Genomic DNA, 22,908 nt, shown 5'->3' with positions numbered 1-22,908 from the left:
CGGCAGAGAGATAACCACAGCAATCAAAGGTGTTCAGACAGGTTGGTCAGGGAAACATTACATCCAAGAATACTGAATACACAAGGGGTCAAATCACAAAGACAGAGAGAGAGAGAGAGAGAGACCAGAAAGACAGAGAGTCAGAGAGAGAGAGAGAGAGAGACAATGACCAGTTGTATTAAAAACAGATAACTTTTTTTCGCTGTGTATGGAGAACAAGCCAACTACAACTTGAGTCTGGATGACTCTACGTCAGGTGGGGTTACATGTAGCGTGACATGAACCCAAGATCCCGGTTGAGGCCATCCTCATGGGTGCAGAACTTGGCTATCAATTTCTGCTCGACGATGTGGCTGAATGTCCTTGACTGCTGAAGTGTTCCCCGACTGGGAGGGAACCTTCCTGTCTGGCGATTGTTGTGCGGTGTCCATTCATCCGTTGTCGCAGTGACCAACCTGTCTGAACACCATTCACTCCTTTGATTGCTGTGATTATCTCTCTGCATACAGTTTTGGTCTCAATACTTAAGAAAAGACATACTTGCTCTCGAGGCAGTACAAAGAAGGTTCACTCGGTTAATCCCGGGGATGAGGGGGTGGACATATGAGGAGAGGTTGAGTAGATTGGGACTCTACTCATTGGAGTTCAGAAGAATGAGAGGCGATCTTATTGAAACATATAAGATTGTGAAGGGGCTTGATCGGGTGGATGCGGTGAGGATGTTCCCAAGGATGGGTGAAACTAGAACTAGGGGGCATAATCTTAGAATAAGGGGCTGCTCCTTCAAAACTGAGATGAGGGGAAACTTCTTCACTCAGAGGGTGGTAGGTCTGTGGAATTTGCTGCCCCAGGAAGCTGTGGAAGCTACATCATTAGATAAATTTAAAACAGAAATAGACAGTTTCCTGGAAGTAAAGGAAATTGGACATGAATTTAGATTTGTGGTTAGGATCAGATCAGCCATGATCTTATTAAATGGCGGAGCAGGCTCGAGGGGCTGATTGGCCTACTCCTGCTCCTATTTCTTATGTTCTTATGTTCTTATGTAAGAGTTGGAGATGGACCATGTGAGGTGAGGGAAGGGTGGAAATTGGAAGCCAAGTTGATGAAATTTTCCAGTTCGGCGCGAGAGCAGGAAACGGCACCGATACAATCATCAATGTACCAGAGAAAGAGATGAGGGAGGGGACCTGAGTAGGATGGAACAAGGAATGTTCCACGAATCCCACAAAAAGGCAGGCATAGATAGGACCATACGGGTTCCCATAGTGTCACCTTTTATTTGGAGGAAGTGAGTGGAGTCAAAGGAGAAGTTGTTCAACGTAAGAACAAGTTCAGCCAGGTGGAGGAGGGTCGTGGTGGATGGGGACTGGTTGGGCCTCCGTTCAAGATAGAAGCAGAGGGCCCGCAGGCCATCCTGGTGGAGAATGCGGGCATGGAGGAGCTGTACGTCCATGGTGAAAAGGAGACAGTTCGGGCCGGGGAACTGGAAACTGTTAAAGTGACGGAGGGGGACAGAAGAGTCGCAGCTGTAGGTTGGAAGAGACTGGACAAGGGGAGAAAAAACAAAGTCAAGAAAGGAGGAAATAAGTTCCGTGGGGCAAGGCCAGGCTGAAACGATGGGTCTCCCAGGGCAGTGCTGTTTGTGGATCTTGGGAAGGAGGTAGAAGCAGGCCATGAGGGGGAAGATCTCCAGTGGACATGAGGTCAGTGACGGTCTGGGAAACGATGATGTTCGGCGGTGACCCTGTCTTGCCGGTCGCTTGCCATTTTAATTCCCCTTCCCACTCCTACTCTGACCTCTGTCCTCGGCCTCTTACACTGTTCCAATGAAGCGGCATGAAGTTGTTGTATTTGCATGGTAGATACAAACTAATCTTGCCACAGAAAGTTAAGTTTTGTCATTTAAGTCTAAGTTCCCTTTAAACGATATGATAAATGTTAATTACTGCCAATCAACCTCTCTGGCACTGAAAATTAACCATTACAAAAGATGGAGATTTTAAAAATGTAAAAATTTAAATTTTTATGTTTTTTTTTACTTTTCCTTTCTGTCTCTTTTTTTTTCTCTCTCTCTCTTAATCCAATCTTTCTTTCCCTCTCTTTATTTCTCGTTCTGTACCTGACCTGACATTGAATTCACCCTCTCTAATTTACACTTCCTTCTCAGTCCTTGCTCTGCATATTTGTCAATTCTTCAATCTGATTGATTGAGGAGATACCCAGTTGCTTGCCCCGTTCACTCAGGTCCCAGATGCCCTGTTCCCCCTCACTGCCCCGTTATCAGCTCGCACTTTCAGCAACTCGCCACGCAAAAAACTTAAATACCTAAACCTGGAAGGGCCAGTCTAACTTACGGCAGACGCCGTTAGATGCCCTGCAGCAGCAAATAATGGCCCAGTATCTTACAATGTCCAATAGTCTGATTATAACCATGAGTCGTAATTTCCAAGCCTTTTTAAAGATCTTTTGGTACCGAAAGAAGCAAAACACCAAAAATCAGACTTGATGGGGAAATAAGTTGGAAGGTGCAATATTTGCAGATACCTTGACTTTCAGTCTTATTGAAATCAGCAACATCTGCTCAATTACCAGCTCAAGTCAACCTGCTCACCCAGCAAAGGTGATCTTAATTTAGAAATCGGAAAGTGCCTTCTTTCACTCCCTAGTTCACACCGAATTAAATTAATTTACACTGTTCAGATGGTGCAGTCTAATATGGAACACCTGCAAATTTGTAGCTCCAAATCACAATCTACAATACCACAGCAAACAAAAGAATCTTTCATTACTGGTACAAAGAGTGTCAGGAACTGACAAGCGTCAGCTGACAGCCCCTGAAATACATGAGATCCGCGGAGTAGGTTGACCGCTGAGATGTGGATGACCTCAGGTGACCTTCAGTTCTTTTCAAAACTTTCACCTACTGATGCAGCCCCCCCAAAAAAAAAAGTTTTTTGAATAGACTCTGTTTCTGTGAGTGAATCATTCCAGCTGATAAGGACACATTGAAATAATGGATATTTATGCATGATTTCATTTATCCTTGGCAGAGTCGAAACCTGATTTATCTCGGCCATTGTGTTAGTGAGAGGTCTGTGTGGGAATCATCAAGAAGCAAACATCACTTTTTGGTTGCTGAAAAAATGTGACATTTTTCCTCCAGGTTCATCAGTCAGTAAGTCACCCAATCAATCATTCACTTTGCTTTCAGTCAAAATTCCTAGTCTTGATTTGAACAGTCCTGCTAGCCTCTCCCTACATTGCGTCACTTATGTATAAGAACTATCTTTACTCATAAAAGCAACCACCGTCTTGCGATATAAATGTCATACCAAGAAACGCAATCATTGAGGTTTGCCCGCTTTTTGTTTCGTAATGGAATAATGCAAACAAATGAGTTCTCTTTATTGAGGGTGGTGAACCTGTGGAATTCTCTACCACAGAAGGCAGTGGAGGCCAAGTCATTAGATGTATTCAAGAAGGAGATAGATATATTTCTTAATGCTAAAGGGATCAAGGGATATGGGGAAAAAGCAGGAACAGGGTCCTGACGATCAGCCATGATCATTTTGAATGGCGGAGCAGGCCCAAAGGGCCGAATGGCCTACTTTTGCTCCTATTTTCTATGTTTCTATGATAAGTTTTCATGGGATATAAAGAAACTGGTAGGAAACAGTTCAATAACATACAGGCAAACAATCAGAGAGCTCGAGAGTCAGATTTACAGTTGGATTCCTTCAGGATCACCAAAACAAATTCGCATTCAAAATATAACCATAGGAACGCAGGAACAGGAGGAGGCCATTCAGCCCCTCCAGCCTGTTCCGCCATTCAATTAGACCATGGCTGATCAGTATCTTAATTCCATTTACCCGCCTTGGTTCCGTAACCCTTAATACCCATACCTAACAAAAATCTCAGTTTTGAAATTTTCAATTGACCCCCAGCCTCAACAGCTTTTCGGGGGGGAGAGAGTTCCAGATTTCCACTCCCCTTTGTGTGAATATACACTCCAATCAGGTTCACAGTTGAAAAGTAATCCATGCAAATAAACTTGCAGTCCCTGTAATGACAAATAATCACCACATTAAATGATCCAGATTATTGAAACAAATGCAAAATAATGATACAAGAAAAGTTTTTGATAAAATGAGGTGCAATGTTTTCATAAACCTACAGTGACTGAACAACTGTTTAACTCTTGCGTTTCTCCAATAAAAGGTTCAGTTCAGCACAAAACAATTAAAGTGAGATGAGACTAAACAGAGAAAATGGATAATGATAATTGCAGGTTAATGAGCACAGAGGTTTGTTTATTGCCTCTTTAAACAGCAAGCGATGGAGTATTCCGACAATAAATAGCACCAAGAATCTTTCTGCGCTGAGATGCTACGGTGCAGCCAGATGTGTTCCATTCCCTGTTTGATTGAAAATTTCAAAGCTGAGATTGATGGATTTTTGTTAGGCAAAGGGTATTAAGGGTTATGGAACCAAGGCGGGTAGATGGAGTTAAGATACAGATCAGCCATAGAATCATAGATAGAATCATAGAAGTTTACAACATGGAAACAGGCCCTTCGGCCCAACATGTCCATTTCGCCCAGTTTATACCACTATGCTAGTCCCAATTGCCTGCACTTGGCCCATATCCCTCTATACCCATCTTACCCATGTAACTGTCCAAATGCTTTTTAAAAGACAAAATTGTACCCGCCCCTACTACTGCCTCTGGCAGCTCGTTCCTGACACTCACCACCCTTTGAGTGAAAAAATTGCCCCTCTGGACCCTTTTGTATCTCTCCCCTCTCACCTTAAATCTATGCCCCCTCGTTATAGACTCCCCTACCTTTGGGAAAAGATTTTGACTATCGACCTTATCTATGCCCCTCATTATTTTATAGATAATAGAGTTATAGGTGCCCCTCATTATGCACCCATGGTCTAATTGAACGCGGAACAGGCTCGAGGTGTGGAACAGGCTCGAGGGGCTGAATGGCCTACTCCTGTTCCTCAAGGACCTCCTGTTCCTACGTTCTTAAATCCCTATAATGGTTAGATACATCTACTTTTAGTATGTTAGGGAATATCGCACCATGTTTTGGCAGGTAATGTCAGGTGGTTTCAGAGAGGTAGCAAATTTCTTTTCAAATTCTATCCCCTTCCCACTTACACACTCGTATGTGAATTACTGAGGTGGGGGGGGGAGATAATTCAGAATTTGAGAAAATCTCCCTCCTTATGAAACTACATTAAAAATGGTGCATTCTAGAGCAGTTGTAGAGCAGTTTTTAAAACTATGCAGTTGATTGATTTTTAATCTAGAAAACATTTTGAATAAATGTATGTGTGGTTCACCATTGAATCTTGAATCAGACATTCAGAGTTATAGGAGCAAAGGTTTCAATATCAGCAGGAACATGATACAGTAGACACAAATAATATGAAATCAAACATGGTGGTCTAAATTTAATGCATCTGACTGTTTAACTTCTGTAGGTTTATTCATACACCATCGCAAACATATACAAACACTCAAATTTAACTATCGAGTCTATACAGAGTGAAAGAATATAACTCACAGAGTGCATTTATAGTAATCCTCAACAGTGATAAAAAGAATTCCTGGCTGTTCTAATGCTCACCCCTGCGCTCGCTGACCTACATTGGCTCCCAGTCCGGCAACAGCGTAATTTAAAAATTCTCATCCTTGTTTTCAAATCCCTCCATGTCCTCGCCCCTTCCCTATCTCTGTAACCTCCTCCAGCCCTACAACCCTCCGAGATCTCTGCGCTCCTCCAATTCCGGCCTCTGGCGCGTCCCCGATTTCCTTCGCTCCACCATTGGCGACCGTGCCTTCAGCTGTCTAGGCCCCAAGCTCGGGAATTCCCTCCCTAAACCTCTCCGCCTCGCTGCCTCTCTCTCCTCCTCTAAGAGGCTCCTTAAAACCTAACTCTTTGAAGAAGCTTTTTGTCACTGTCCTAATATCACCTTTTGTAGCTCGGTGTCAATTTTTGTCAGATAACCTTCCTGTGAAGCACCCTGGGACATTTTATTACCATAAAGGCGCTATATAAATGCAAGTTGTTGCTGCTAAAAACCATTCCATTTACATTATTTAGGGGCTTTCACATGGAGCCAGGGTGAAAAAATAGTCAGAAACATGGTAATAAAAGTGCTTCCTCTTGTTAAGGGAGTCCAGCAGTTTCTGCATTCAGTATTGGATCAATTAGGAATTAGTAGCCAGAGGACACAGATGTAAGGTAATTGGCAAAAGGGCAAGAGGGGAGATGAGAAGAAATTTTTTTATGCAGCGAGTTGTTATGATCTGAAATGTGCTGCCCGAAAGGGAAAGGAAGCAGCTTCAATAATAACTTTCAAAAGGGAATTGGATAAATACATGGAAAGGGGAAAAAATTCCAGGGCTACGGAGAAAGTACAGGGGGAGTGGGACTAATTGGATAGCTCCGAAGAGCCGGCACAGGCACGATGGGCTGAATGGCCTCCTTCTGTGCTGCATGGTTCTATGATTCTATGAATGGTGGGAAGGGACAGTTTGGTTCAGCATTTTTCTTGGAAATGTTCTTTTATTCGTTCATGGGATGTGGGCGTCGTTGGCAAGGCCGGCATTTATTGCCCATCCCTAATTGCTCTTGAGAAGGTGGTGGTGAGCCGTCTTCTTGAACCACTGACTGGCTTGGTGGGCCATTTCAGAGGGCGATTACGAATCAACCACATTGCTGTGGGTCTGGAGTCACATATCGGCCAGACCGGGTAAGGACGGCAGGTTTCCTTCCCTAAAGGACATTAGTAATTCAGCTTGCAATGATGAATATTTTCAAAGGGTTAATTTTAGAGAGCAGCAAGCCAGAAATGATTGCTCAATTAAACCAACTGTGTGACTCCCTCCACAAATCTACACCTTACAAGCAGCCCCTGATTTTGGAAGCTGGCAGCATGCAGTGCTTGTAATTAACATCAGAGTAGTGCATGTACTTCCCAGTAATGTCAGCTCCTGAGAGCCACAATTCTCCTCACAGCCCTTTTGGAGATATTGACGGTGACGCAAAGGAGACCTGGACGCTCTACCAGATTGACCTGAAATATTTATGCTGGATTTTAATCATTATTTTATGCCGAACTTGGTTGTGCTATTTTCTCCTTACTCAGAATAAAGGAACCGCTCTAAGTTATACTCAGAAATGCTTCGAAGTTGCAACAGGGAAACAGGTCATTAAAAATAAAAGGAAAAATTTGCATTTCTATAGCACCTTTCATGACCTCAGCATATCCCAAAGTGCTTTACAGTCAACAAAGTACTTGTTATAATGTAGGAAATGCAGCATCCAATTTGCACACCGCAAGGTCCCACAAACAGCAACAGGATAATGACCAGATCATCTGTTTTCTCAGTGATGTTGGTTGAGGGATAAATATTGCTCAGTTCGTCGGGGATAACTCCCCTGCTCTTCTTTGAAATAGTACTGTGCAATCTTTTGCATCCTCCTGAGAGGGCAGACGGGGCCTCGGTTTAAAGTCTCATCCGAAAAACAGCACCTCCGACAGTGCAGCACTCCCTCAGTACTGCACTGGGAGCGTTAGCCTAGATTTCCGGCTCAAGTCTCTGGAGTAAGAACTTGAACCCACAGCCAGACCTTTCAGGAGTGAGATTAGAAAACATTTCTACACACAAAGGGTGGTAGAAGTTTGGAACTCTCTTCCGCAAACGGCAATTGATACTAGCTCAATTGCTAAATTTAAATGTGAGATAGATAGCTTTTTGGCAACCAAAGGTATTAAGGGATATGGGCTAAAGGCAGGTATATGGAGTTAGATCACAGATCAGCCATGATCTTATCAAATGGCAGAGCAGGCACGAGGGGCTGAATGGCCTACTCCTGTTCCTATGTTCCTTCTAACTCAGAGGCGAGAGTACTACCAACTGAGGCAAGGGTCACACATGATTGTGTTGGTATTTCTCCTCCACACAAGCAAATAGTTTTAATCATAGTATCATCATGGTATGATGCAGCTCAGAGGGAGGCCATTTGGCCCATCGTGCCTGTGCCGGCTTTTCAGTAGAGCTATCCAATTAGTCCCACTCCCCCGCCCTGCTCTTTCCCCATAGCCTTGTAAATTTTTTCTCTTCAAGTATTTATCTAATTCCCTTTTGAAGGTTATTATTGAATCGGCTTCCACCGCCCTTTCAGGCAGTGCATTCCAGATCGTAACAACTCACTGCCTAAAAAAAAATGTTTCCTCATGTCGCCTCTGGCTCTTTTGCCAATCGCCTTAAATTTGTGTCCTCTGGTTATTGACCCTTCTGCCACTGGAAACAGTTTCTCCTTATTTACTCTGTCAAAACCCTTCATGATTTTGAACACCTCTATGAAATCTCCCCTTAACCTTCTCTGCTCTGAGGAGAACAACCCCAGCTTCTCCAGTCTCTCCACATAACTGAATTCCCTCATCCCTGGTACCATTCTAGTAAATCTCCTCTGCACCCTCTCTAAGACCTTGACACTTTTCTTAAAGTGTGGTGCCCAGAATTGAACACAATGCTCCAGCTGAGGCCTAACCAGTGCTTTATAAAGGTTTAGTGTAACTTTGTTGTTTTTGTACTTTATGCCTCTATTAATAAAGCCCAGGATCCCTTATGCTTTTTTAACAGCCTTCTTAAGATTTGTGTACATACACCCCCAGGTCTCTCTGTTCCAGCACTCCCTTTAAAATTGTACCATTTAGTTTATATTGCCTCTCCTCACTCTTCTTAACAAAATGTATCACTTCGCACTTCTTTGCATTAAATTTAATCTGCCATGTGTCTGCCCATTTCACCAATCTGTCTATGTCCTCCTGAAGTCTGTTACTATCCTCCACATTGTTTACTACATTTCCGAATTTCTTCATCTGCAAACTTTGAAATTATGCCCTGTACCCACAAATCCAGGTCATTAATATATATCAAAAAGAGCAGTGGTCCTAATACTGACCCCTGGGGAACACCACTGTATACTTCCTTCCCTCCAGTCTGAAAAACAACCGTTCATCACTACTCTCTGCTTTCTGTCCCTTTTGTATCCATGCTGCCACTGTCCCTTTAATCCCATGGGCTAAATCATATTTATCTACCCTGTACCTTTAACCCTTGAACCCCTTTTCCTTCATCCAATCTAATCTTGAATGTAGTCACAGTTGCTGCCACAATCACTTAACCCTGAAGTGAATTCCACAGCCCACAACTCTTTGTGTGAAGAAGTTTCTCCTGCCCTCTGTTCTATATCTCTTACATTGAATCTTGTATCTATGAACCCTTGTTCTTGACCCCTTCAACTACTGGAAACAATCTGCTTCTATATACCCATAGTTTTAAACACTTCTATCATATCGGCCCGTATTCTGCATCGTTCTAGCAAAAAAAGAGTCAATTTTTCAAGTTTTTCTGCATAGTTGCATTTCCTCATATCAAGCATTATCTCAGTGAATTTGCATTGTTCCCTCTCGAAAGCTTCAACAACAAACAACCTGCATTTATACAGTGCCTTTAACATAGCAAAAACGTCCCAGGAGCGATTATCAAACAAAATTTGACACCGAGCCACATAAGGAGATATTAGGACAGGTCACCAAAAGCTTGGCCAAAGAGGTAGGTTTTAAGGAGCGTCTTAAAGGAGGAGAGAGGGGTAGAGAGGCGGAGAGGTTTCGGGAGGGAATTCCAGAGCTTAGGGCCCAGGCAGCTGAAGGCACGGCCGCCAATGGTGGAGCCCAATACTGCACACAGTACACTAACTGAGGTCTAATAAATGGGCCAAAAATTGCTGGAAAAAATACGGCGAGTTTAACGGCGCACACCTTTATTCATGCGAAAAACGGCCAGCATCTTGTGGCGAGGAAGAGATTCCCCGTGAGTTGCGAATTGCCACAAATTGCTGGACGATTTGCGTCACTCCGCCGTTAACTCATGGGAACTCATCCTCAACCTCCCGTGAGTTTCAAGAAATTGCTGCATTTGCGCCATAAATCTGCATTAATCTCACTACAGATATTTAAGGCTGGTATTTCATGTTGTAAGGACCCTGATAATAATGTGATTTATGGTCTTGACATGAAACTCAAAGTCTAAATTTAAAATTTAATTTTTTTTTCTTACTTTTCCTTTCATTCTCTTTTTTTTTCCTCTCTCTCTCTTAATCCAATCATTCTTTCCCTCTCTTTATTTCTCTTTCTCTACCTAATTCACCCTAGCTACTTCTCCGTCGTTCACTCTGTTTCTTTCTCTATCCTTAAATTTCCTTGGTTAAGAAGTTAGACCATTGTGTAATAAACTGGATAGCCAAGTAGGATTGCAACGGGATCTTGATAAATTGGGCCAGTGGGCCGATGAATGGCAGATGGAGTTTAATTTAGATAAATGTGAGGTGATGCATTTTGGTAGATCGAATCGGGCCAGGACCTACTCCGTTAATGGTAGGTTGTTGGGGAGAGTTATAGAACAAAGAGATCTAGAGTTATAGAACAAAGAGACCGCAGTTATCTCCCAATCTTATCGGATGATTTTTTTTACCACAGTTATCGATCTCAGATTCATAGCTCCTTGAAAGTGGAGTCACAGGTGGATAGGGTGGTGAAGAAGGCATTCGGCATGCTTGGTTTCATTGGTCAGAACATTGAATACAGGAGTTGGGATGTCTTGTTGAAGTTGTACAAGACATTAGTAAGGCCACACTTGGAATACTGTGTACAGTTCTGGTCACCCTATTATAGAAAGGATATTATTAAACTAGAAAGAGTGCAGAAAAGATTTATTAGGATGCTACCGGGACTTGATGGTTTGACTTATAGGGAGAGGTTGGATAGACTGGGACTTTTTTCCCTGGAGAGTAGGAGGTTTAGGGGTGATCTTATACAAGTCTATAAAATAATGAGGGGCATAGATAAGGTAGATAGTCAAAATCTTTTCCCAAAGGTAGGGGAGTCTATAACGAGGGGGCATAGATTTAAGGTGAGAGGGGAGAGATACAAAAGGGTCCAGAGGGGCAATTTTTTCACTCAAAGGGTGGTGAGTGTCTGGAACGAGCTGCCAGAGGCAGTAGTAGAGGCAGGTACAATTTTGTCTTTTAAAAAGCATTTGGACAGTTACATGGGGAAGATGGGTATAGAGGGATATGGGCCAAGTGCAGGCAACTGGGACTAGCGTAGTGGTATAAACTGGGCGACATGGACATGTTGGGCCGAAGGGCCTGTTTCCATGTTGTAAACTTCTATGATTCTATGATTCTAAGTGGTGAAGGATAGAATCCTGGTCTTCAGTTGCTTCCAAGCCTTTATTCACAGAGATCAACATTGCCCCCTGTGCACCCCCTAGATAAGCTCTCATATATATGGTTATAAGAGCATCTCCAATTGATATACATCACCTGAATACAATTAACATTAATTGATGTAAATCACATGGATCCAATTAATACACTGGACCTGATGTTCAGGAGGTCCCAGACGTCCCGTTGCCCTCACCCGCGCTGTTATCAGCTTGCACTTTGCGGCCCAGAAATAATACGACCTGAAAGGTGAGGGAAAAAAATCCAAATTCATGGCAAGATGCACCGCTCCAGAAATTTCTGGGCCATATTAAGGTTTTATATAAGCTCATCATGACCTCTTGGACGTTGGAGAGTGGAGGCACAATTTGAACTACAGGCAGTTAGTTAAAGACAAATGAATGGACAACAGTATAATTGGATGAATGGAACCGCAGTTATCTCCCAATCTTATCGAATGATTTTTCTTACCACAGTTATCGATCTCAAACCTTCTCTTCCATTAAATAATCAACTGCAATGATTGCTTAGAAGACGAGTCAGTTAATACAGTGATGTGCGTTAATATAGAACGGTAAGGCTCAGGTCTGGGTCTGGGATTGTCCCTTTGATGAGCTTGCAGTATTGCAAGGAAGTAACAAAGAGTAGCAAAGGCATTTCTTCTGAAGAGGGAAGAGAAAACGGGAGATGTTAGCACGTACACTATTTTAGTATTCCCTACAATTGGGTAAAAGTTGGTATTGGTCTGATGTGAGGAAGTGATGGTTCAGTAGAACTTGGTCAGACCCCAGAGGAACATAAGATTTAGGGGAAACCTAATGGAGGTATTCAAAATAATGAGGGGTTTTGATAGAGCAAGTAGGGAGAAACTGTTTCCTCTGGAAATGGGTCAGTAACCAGAGGACATAGATTTAAAATAATTGTCAAAAGAACTGAAATGAGGAGACATTTTTTCACCCAGAGGGTTGTTTGGATCTGGAATGCACTACCTGAAAGGATGGTGGAAGGAGATCCTAAAGGAACTTTCAATAGGCAATTGGACATGTGTTTGAAGAGGACTAATTTGCAGGGTTATAGGGAAAAAGCTGGGGAGTGGGATTAAATTGGACAGCTCTTTCAAAGAGCTGGCCTCCTTCTGTGCTGTAAGATTCCAAGATTCTGTAGGAATATAGGAATAGAAGTAGGCCATTCAGCCCCTTGAGCCTGTTCTGCCACTCAATGAGATCATGGCTGATCTGTGTCCTAACCCCATCCACACGCCTTGGCTCCATATCCCTTGGCTAGCAAAAATCTATCGCTCTCAAATTTAAAATGATTAATTGAGCTAGTATCTACTGCTTTTTGTGGAAGACAGTTCCACACTTCTACCGCCCTTTTCATGAAGAAGTGTTTCCTAACTTCTTTCATAAATGGCCTGGCTCTGATTTTAAGGTGATGTCCCCTTATCCTACACTCCCCCACCTGCGGAAAAAGTTTCTCTCTATCTCCCCTATCAGTTCCTTTCAAAAACCTAAAAACCTCAATCAAATCATCCCTTAACCTTCTATATTCCAGGGAATACAAACCTAGTTTATGTAATCTCTCCTCTTAATCTGGAGTTACTGCGTTCAGTTCTGGGCACCGAACTTCAGGAAGGATATATTGACCTTGGAGGGGGTGCAGCGCAGATTCACCAGAATGATACCAGGACTTAAAGGGTTGAATTATGAGGACAGGTTGCATAGACTTTGTTGTATTCCTTTGAGTTTAGATGGTTGAGGAGTGATCTAATTGAGGTTGTTTAAGATGATGAAGGGATTCGATAGGGTAGATACAGAAAAACTGTTTCCTCTGGTGGGGGAATCGAGAACGAGGGACCATAATTTTAAAATTGGAAGTGAAATCAGGAAGCATTTTTGCGCACAAAGAGTAGTGGAAATCTTGAACTCTCTCCCCCAAAAGGCTGTGGATGTTGGGAACCATGTATGGGTAAGGGTGTCAAGGGATATGCAAAAAAAGGCAGGTAAATGGAGTTGAGGAACAGATCAGCCATGATCCAACTGAATGGCAGAACAGGCTGGAGGGGCTGAATGGTTTTTGTTCCCATGTTCCTACGACTCTATCACCATGGGCATAAATACATACATAAGACAAGGGGGCTGAGGATAGGTCCTTGGGAGACTCTGGAGGTGATGATGGTGGCAGTAGGGAGAGGATCCTGGATGATTATAAGTGAAACCCTGTCAGGGCCAAGTGTCGCATAGCTGGGCAACAGGGGAGAGGCGTTGGAGGGATGGCACGGCGAAATGTATTGAACACTGAAGAGAGGTCAGGGAAGGCGAGGGAGGATAATGCGCAGTCACATTCACCTTACCTGCCCCATCAGATATTGTCCACTCTACCACCTACCTGAAAGAAAATCAAGAGATAATAGCAGGTTATTTCACGGAGAGCCATTGAGTAAAGCGGAAAGCAGAGGCATGAGTCTCACACATCACAGCTTGATGCTTGTACGCTTTGTTGTGCCAATGAAATCTGATTGCAGTCTGATACACAATTCAATTAATTGGCACAGACACAGAGCCAAACACTCAAATTCCACTTTAAACATGAATAATATATTCATTGTGTGTGTACATGAATACTGATTACATTTGCCTCTTGGCTGTACTGATGTGTGCATACTATTACGATGGCTCCCTTCCCCTTCACAATGTGACATGAGAAAGAAAACTTATAGACGGAAAGTTACCCGGAACAATTTCACTGCACTAAATATTGGATTGCTTGCACCTGCATCTGGTGAACTAACAGATTCGATGTCAACCATGGCTCAGTGGGTAACATTCTCACCTCTGAGTCACAAGGTCATGGTGGGTTCAAGCCTCACTCCAGAGACTTGAGCACAAAATCTAGCTCTGACACTCCAGTGCAGTACTGAGGGAGTGCTGCACTGTCAGAGGTGCCGCCTTTCGGATGAGATGTTAAACCCTGTCTGCCCTCTCGGGCGGATGTAAACTCTCCCATGGCCCTGTTTCAAAGAAGAGTTCTCCCTGGTGTCCTGGCCAACATTTATCCCTCAACCAATACCACTAAAACAGATTATCTGGTCATAATCTCATTGCTGTTTGTGGGATCTTGCTGTGCGCAAATTGGTTGCTGCGTTTCCTACATTACAACAGTGACTACACTTCATAAAAAGTACTTCATTGGCTGTAAAATCCTTTGGGACATCTTGAGATTGTGAAAGGCGCTACATAATTACAAATCTTTCTTTAATTAGTAGAGATGATTCTGTGATCTGGTCCCCCAGTGCTCACAGGGAAATCACAAACATGCAGTCGATGATTTTCCATCCACTAAAATTAATGGATGGAAAATCATGGGCGGAGTGCCTGTGATTTCCCAAGATGCAGTCCCTGCAAGGACCACTCTCCACCGGAGCACTAGATTGCTGGAACATCCTTAATGATGTTGATTTTGGCGGGGTTTCCCTGCTTGGTTTTTACAGTTTTCTCCCCATTCTTTTGTCGGCAGTGGCTCATTCTGGGCTACAATTCCATAGGAATCAGCAATCTTCCGGTACTTTGCTTGCGGGTCTTTAAGATCGAGGTCTTTAAGATAAGGAAAGGGTTTGGTGGGGTAGACGTAGAGAAAATGTTTCCACTTGTGGGGGAGACCAAAACTAGGGCCCATAAATGTAAGATAGTCGCTAATAAATCCAATAGGGAATTCAGGAGAAACTTCTTTACCTAGAGAGTGGTGAGAATGTGGAACTCGCTACCACAAGGAGCACTTGAGGCAAATAGCGTAGATACATTTAAGGGGAAGCTAGTAAACACATGAGGGAGAAAGGAATAGAGGGATACCCTGATCGGGTTAGATAAAGAGTGGTGGGAAGAGGCTCATGTGGAGCATAAACCAGTCGGGCCAAATGGCCTGTTTCTGTGCCGTAGACTCAATGTAACAACTCGCTGCATAATAATAATTTCTCCTCATTTCCCCTCTGGTTCTTTTGCCAATTACCTTAAACCTGTGTCCTCTGGTTACCGACCCTCTTGCTAGTTTCTCCTTATTTACTGTATCAAAACCCTTTCATTTCTCTCTATAACTTTCTCTTTTCCTCTTTGTTACTCTCCTTTCCTCTTATTGATGTATGTGACGTTCACACTCTTCCGTTCCCTGCATGCCACTGAGAAAACCCATCAGTGTACTGTGTAAGCTGCATCTCTGCTGGTTGAACAGGGATGTGCATTTAGCAACTTAATGTAAGAACATAAGAAATAGGAGCAGGAGCAGGAGTAGGCCTTATGGCCCCTCAAGCCTGCTCCGCCATTCAATCAGATCATGGCTGATCTTTGACCTCAACTCCACTTTCCCGCCCCATCCCTTGATTCCCTTAGTGTCCAAATAACCATTGATCTCGGTCTTGAACATACTCAATGACTGCCCTCTGCAGTAGAGAATTCCAAAGATTCACAACCCTCTGAGTGAAGACATTTTTCCTCATCTTGGTCCTAAATGGCCGACCCCTTATCTTGAGACTATGCCCTCTAGTTCTAGACTCTCCAGCCAGGGGAAACAGCCCTCTCAGCATCTACCCTGTCAATCCCCCTCAGAATCTTATATGTTTCAATGTGATCACCTCTCATTCTTCTAAACTCCAGAGAACATAGGCCCATTCTACTCAATCTCTCCTCATCGGACAACCCTCTCATCCCAGGAATCAGCCTAGTGAAGCTTCTTTGCACCCCGTCTAAGGCAATTATATCCTTCCTTAGGTAAGGAGACCAAAACTGTACACAGTACTCCAGCAAGATTGAAAAGATAAATGTATTTTTGTATCCGGGCTGCTTATTGTTCCTTTTGTACTTGTCCCCTAAATATGCCTTGAAGCTCGAGAGTTTGGGGAGAAAGTCCTCGAAAGGCATTATTAGTGCACAGATAATTGCCGCCACATGCCATCGTAAAACTGCACAGAATGGAGAACGTGCAGCAGCAGCCAGGACCGTTTCCAGGCTAGGTTCAATTACAACATCAGCATCAAGCACTCCATCTCAGTTTTATTTAGCTCTAGGGTGAATGGGTAATTTTGTAATGGTTTTTTTTTATTGTTATCGCTATTTCAGCCTTGATTTCTTCCTGAAGGTACAAATATTTTTTTTTGCAGAAAACCTTCATCCTTACTTAAAAAATTGCAGGTAAGCGTCAAGTTCACTACTCTGCTAATTAACTTTCTATTAATAGACCTCATGATCTATGCAGTGTCAGGCACGCAGAGTGGAAGGAGCATCGAGACAGCAGTGATCAATGCACAGTTCTCAGTGCTTGACACTGCATATTCATTTAATGAACCATTAGTTTACTTGTTAATTAAGGTCACACACACACACACACACACACACACACACACACACAAACAAGCAGATAAATAACAATGCCCAAGAGTAATTAAATGAAAATGAACATGTTTGGTGCTAAGATCAAACTTTAATTGAGTAGAAAGCACAACATTCAATACAAACACACTCTTAACACAAGATAAAATTGAAGAACTTATCCTCTCAGATTGTGGGGCATGTGGAGGAGATTCCCAGTTAAAGCAATTTATGAATTATTACCACATTAATTACCAATTTGAATAAAAGGCGGGATAAGTATCTGTTCAGGAATAGGATTGGAGGATATAGTAGGACAATTATATAGACACAAATGATCAAACAGTCTGTGCTGGTTTCTATGAAGCGTCTATGTTTGTGTGTGTTTGTGTGTGTGTGTGAGATCAAATAGTGTCTCATTTGACCTTGAGATGAGCTTCCGATCACAAATCCACTCCATCACCAAGATTGCCTACTTCCGCCTTCGTATCATCGCCTGTCTCCGCCCCTGTCTCAGCTCATCTGCTGCTGAAACCCTCATCCATGCCTTTGTTACCTCTAGCCTGGACTATTCCAATGCTCTCCTGGCTGGCCTCTCATCTTCCATCCTCCATAAACTTGAACTCATCCAAAACTCTGCAGCCCGTATCCTAACTCGCACCAAGTCCCATTCACCCGTCACCCCCTGTGCTCGCTGACCTACATTGGCTCTCGGTCCGGGAACGCCTCAAGTTTAAAATTCACATCCTTGTTTTCAAATCCCTCCATGGCCTCGCCCCTCCCTATCTCTGTAACCTCCTCTATCCCTGCAATCCTCCAAGATCTCTGTGCTCCTCCAATTCTTACCTCTTGCACATCCCCAATTTTAATCACGCAAGAGGTTAGTGTGCAAAATTAAAGCACATGGGACTGGGGGGAATATATTGGCATGGATTGAGAATTGGTTGACAGACAGGAAACAGCGAGTAGGAATAAACGGGTCTTTTTCCAGGTGGCAGGCAGTGACTAGTGGGGTACCGCAGGGGTCAGTGCTTGGGCCCCAGCTATTCACAATATATATCAATGATTTGGATGAGGGAACTAAATGTAACATTTCCAAGTTTGCAGATGACTCAAAGCTGGGGTGGAATGTGAGCTGTGAGGAGGATGCAAAGAGGCTCCAATGTGATTTAGACAAGTTGGGTGAGCGGGCAAGAACATGGCAGATGCAGTATAATGTGAATAAATGTGAGGTTATCCACTTTGGTTGTAAAAACAGAAAGGCAGATTATTATCTGAATGGTGATAGATTGAGAAAAGGGGAGGTGCAACGAGACCTGGGTGTCCTTGTACACCAGTCGCTGAAGGCGAGCATTCAGGTGCGGCAAGCAGTTGGGAAGGCGAATGGTATGTTGGCCTTCATTGCAAGTGGATTTAAATACAGGAGCAGGGATGTCTTACTGCAGTTATTCAGGGCCTTGGTGAGACCACATCTGGAGTATTGTGTGCAGTTTTGGTCTCCTTATCTGAGGAAGGATGTCCTTGCCATGGAGGGAGTGCAACAAAAGTTTACCAGACTGATTCCTGGGATGGCAGGACTGACATATGAGGAGAGATTGGGTCGACTACGCCTATATTCACTAGAGTCTAGAAGAATAAGAGGTGATCTCATCGAAACATCTAAAATTCTAACAGGACTAGACAGACTAGATGCAGGGAGGATGTTCCCAATGGCTGGGGAGTCCAGAACCAGGGGTCACAGTCTCAGGAAAAGGGGTATGCCATTTAGAACCGAGATGAGGAGAAATTTCTTTACTCTGAGGGTGCTGAATCTGTGGAATTCTCTACCACAGAAGGCAGTGGAGGCCAAGTCATTAGATGTATTCAAGAAGGAGATAGATATATTTCTTAATGCTAAAGGGATCAAGGGATATGGGGAAAAAGCGGGAACTTGGTACTGAGTTAGACGATCAGCCATGATCATTTTGAATAGCGAAGCAGGCCCGAAGGGCCGAATGGCCTACTCTTGCTCCTATTTTCTATGTTTCTATGTTAATCGCTCCACCATTGGCGGCCGTGCCTTCAGCTGCCTAGGCCCTAAGCTCTGGAATTCCCTTCCTAAACCTCTCCGCCTCTCTACCTCTCTCTCCTCCTTTAAGACGCTCCTTAAAACCTACCTCCACCTGTCCTAATATCTCCTTATGTGGCTCGGTGTCAATTTTTTTTGAAAATCGCTCCTATGAAGTGCCTTGGGACATTTCACTATGTTAATGGTGCTATATTAATGCGAGTTGTTGTTGCTGCTGCTGCTGTTGTTGTTGTTGTTGTTGTAGTAGTAGTAGTAGTAGTAGTAGTAGTAGTAGTATGCATGTTCTGGCAACTCCTCAATTTTAAAATTCTTGTTTTCAAATCCCTCCATGGCCTCGCCCCCTCCCTATCTCTGTAACCTCCTCCATCACTACAACCCTCCGAGATTTCTGCGCTCCTCCAATTTTGGCCTCTTGCATATTCCCAATTTTAATCACTCCACCATTGGCGGCCGTGCCTTCGCCTGCCTAGGCCCCAATCTCTGGAATTTCCTCCCTAAACCTTTCCGACTCTTTACCGCTCTCTCCTCCCTTAAGATGTTCCTTAAAAACTGCCTCCTTGACCAAGCTTTTGGTCATCTGTCCCAATGGGCCATTATTTGTTTTAGGAGGGCATCTAATGGTGTCTGCCATTAGTTAGATGCTGAGATGCTAGATGTTGAGTGATTGTTTCCCCTGGCTGGAGAGTCCAAAACTGGGGGGCATAATCTCAAGATAAGGCGTCAGACATGTAGGACTGAGATGAGGAGGAATTTCTTCACTCATAGGGTCGTGAATATTTGGAATTCTCTACACCAGAGGGCTGTGGATGCTGAGTCATTGAGTATATTCAAGACTGAGATAGATGGATATTTGGACACTAGGGGAATCAAGGGATATGGGGATCAGGCAGGAAAGTGGAGTTGAGGTTGAAGATCAGCCATGATCTGATTGAATGGGGAACAGGCTCGAGGGGCCATGTGGCCGACTCCTGCTCCTATTTCTTATGTTCTTAGACTTGCCCCTGCACATTTAGGTATTTAAGTTTTTTGCGTGGCAAGTTGCTGAAAGCTCAAGCTGATAACGGGGCAGTGAGGGGGGAACAGGGCATCTGGGACCTGAGTGAACGGGGCAAGCAACTGGGTATCTCCTCAACCAATGGGATTGAAGAACTGTCAATTATACAGAGCAAGGACTGAGAAGGAAGTGTAAATTAGAGAGAGTGAATTCAATGTCAGATCAGGTACAGAACGAGAAATAAAGAGAGGGAAAGAAAGATTGGATTAAGAGAGAGAGAGGAGACAGAAAGGAAAAATTTAAAATAAATTTAAATTTTACATTTTTAAAATCTGCAACAACGATTAAAACCTGAAGGAACGAGACTCCACACTTGTAATAGTTAATTTTCAGTGCCAGACTTATCGCATCGTTAAAAGGGTACATAGACTGGAATGGACAAGACTTAACTTTCTGTGGTGAGTTCCGTCCGTATCTACCGCGCAAATACAGCAACTTCACGCCGTTCAATGCATTTCAACGGTGAGGCAGACAGCGAGATACTGATTTCGCGAAGCTAATGACCGAGCAGCGCATCTCGAACAGCAACTTTTGGATTTCCACGTTTAACCACACGTCTGCCCCCCGCCTGAAGTTGCTGTACGATTTGCGCTATTGGCCTCACCGTTATTTTGACAGCAAATTCTGTCCTAATATCTCCTTATGTGGCTCGGTGTCAAATTTTGTCTGCTAATCACTCCTGTGAAGTGCCTAGGGGGGTTTTACTATGTTAAAGGCGCTATATAAATGCAAGTTGTTGTTGGATTTATGATGACAGTTTGGGTAGAATGAGCCTATATTCTATGAAGTTTAGAAGCATGAGAGGTGATCTATTTGAAACATATAAGATTCAGAGGGGGCTTGAGAGGGTAAATGCTGAGAGGTTGTTTTCCCCTGGCTGGAGAGTCTAGAACTAGGGGGCATAGTCTCAGGATAAGGGGTCGGCCATTTAAGACTGAGATGTGGAGGAATTTCTTCACTCAGAGGGTTGTGAATCTTTGGAATTCTCTACCCCAGAGGGCTGTGGATGCTGAGTCATTGAATATATTCAGGGCTGAGATTGATAGATTTTTGGACTCTAGGGGAATCAAGGGATATGGGGATCGGGCAGGAAAGTGGAGTTGAGGTCGAAGATCAGCCATGATCTTATTGAATGGCGGAGCAGGCTCGAGGGACCGTGTGGCCGACTCCTGCTCCTATTTCTTATGTTCTTATGTTCATATCAATATTACCTGTAGAAAGCAAATGGGCGGAGTTGAATGATGTCAGTTACAAAGTTTGATAGTTACTTGTGTAATTTCGCTCAAATACTTTTAAAATATGGCAAACTTTTGGGTCAATATTCCCGCTAGAATTCGAATAGAGTCTATAATAGGGCATCAAAAACAAAAAAATGCTGGGAAACACTCAGCAGGTCAGGCAGTATCTGTGGAGAGAGAAACAGAGTTAACGTTTCAGGTCGATGACCTTCATCAAAAAGTTAGTTTGCAGGTGCAGCAGGTGATCAAGAAGGCCAACGGAATGTTGGCTTTTATCGCTCGGGGGATAGAATATAAAAACAGGGAGGTATTGCTGCAGTTATATAAGGTATTGGTGAGACCGCACCTGGAATACTGCATACAGTTTTGGTGTCCATACTTAAGAAAAGACATACTTGCTCTCGAGGCAGTACAAAGAAGGTTCACTCGGTTAATCCCGGGGATGAGGGGGTGGACATATGAGGAGAGGTTGAGTAGATTGGGACTCTGCTCATTGGAGTTCAGAAGAATGAGAGGCGATCTTATTGAAACATATAAGATTGTGAAGGGGCTTGATCGGGTGGATGCGGTAAGGATGTTCCCAAGGATGGGTGAAACTAGAACTAGGGGGCATAATCTTAGAATAAGGGGCTGCTCTTTCAAAACTGAGATGAGGAGAAACTTCTTCACTCAGAGGGTAGTAGGTCTGTGGAATTTTCTGCCCCAGGAAGCTGTGGAAGCTACATCATTAAATAAATTTAAAACAGAAATAGCCAGTTTCCTAGAAGTAAAAGGAATTAGGGGTTACGGGGAGCGGGCAGGAAATTGGACATGAAGCTGAGTTCGGATCGGTCAAGGCCCTGTGGGTGGCGGAGAGGGCCCAGGGGCTGAGTGGCCGGGTCCTGCTCCTACTTCTTGGGTTCTTTAGATTTGAGGTTAGGATCAGATCAGCCATGATCTTATCGAATGGCGATGCAGGCTCGAGGGGCCGATTGGCCTACTCCTGCTCCTATTTCTTATGTTCTTATCAAAACATACAATTGTATATGGTCTGTTGGAAAGATGGGCCTTGGAAGGACAACTGCTTTCCTTGGACAATGTTTTCTTATATTCATGTCAAATATTTTTCAAAGTCTGGTCGTAGAAAATATCATGAAAGGTTATATCATTCAGGGAACATCAGGGCTGATAATGGGTGTTCAGCACTTGTAGCACCAATGAGCATTTTAGACGATCCATATTATTATACTTACATAGAACATACAGCACGGAAACAGGCCATTCGGCCCAACTGGTGCATGCACAGTGTTTATGCTCCACATGAGCCTCCTCCCAGCCTTCTTCATCTAACCCTATCAGTATAACCTTCTGTTCCTTTCTCCCTCATGTGCTTCCCTTAAATCTCTGCTATTCGCCTCAACCACTCCTTGTGGTAGCGAGTTCCACATTCTAACCACTCTCTGGGAAAAGAAGTTTCTCCTGATTTCCCTATTGGGTTTATCAGCGACTATCTTATGTTTATGACCCCTAGTTCTGGTCTCCCCCACAACTGGAAACGTCGCACTGAGGCCTAAGCCCTGCTGTTCGCCTGATGCAGATGGTGTGGGATAATGAAGTGGGGAAGTACTTGTGATGCTATGGACATGCACACTAGATAGAATCATAGAAAGATTCATAGAAATTTACAGCACAGAAGGAGGCCATTCAGCCCATCATGAATCCCTATTCCATTACGAGGTCTCTGTGTGTCTGTAGCACTGCTGGAGCTCAGCACTCAGAAAATGGGGACTGGATAGATTGTCGGTTTGGTCTTGTTGGTTCTCAGTTCTTAAAGGGGAATCTGCTCAGCAGCTGCAGCAAATAGTTGCATGTTGATCCAGTTGTTTCATTATAT

The 22,908-nt window shown here is 43.6% G+C and overlaps 1 protein-coding gene across 1 annotated transcript in view; it reads left to right on the top strand.

The window, feature by feature from the left end:
- Positions 1-1,435: 1,435 nt before the first annotated feature.
- Positions 1,436-22,908, top strand: part of LOC137305830 (putative per-hexamer repeat protein 5) — a 104,080-nt gene continuing 82,607 nt past the window's right edge. Inside the window, exon 1 of the mRNA XM_067974757.1 lies at positions 1,436-1,531. Coding sequence (XP_067830858.1) covers positions 1,436-1,531 — 96 coding nt within the window. The remainder of the gene's footprint in view (positions 1,532-22,908) is intronic.

Source organism: Heptranchias perlo, chromosome 3 (assembly GCF_035084215.1).
Source record: "Heptranchias perlo isolate sHepPer1 chromosome 3, sHepPer1.hap1, whole genome shotgun sequence".
Lineage (NCBI taxonomy): Eukaryota > Metazoa > Chordata > Chondrichthyes > Hexanchiformes > Hexanchidae > Heptranchias > Heptranchias perlo.
The sequence above is the reverse complement of the archived record's forward strand: the minus strand, read 5'-3'. Positions and strand labels throughout refer to the sequence as shown.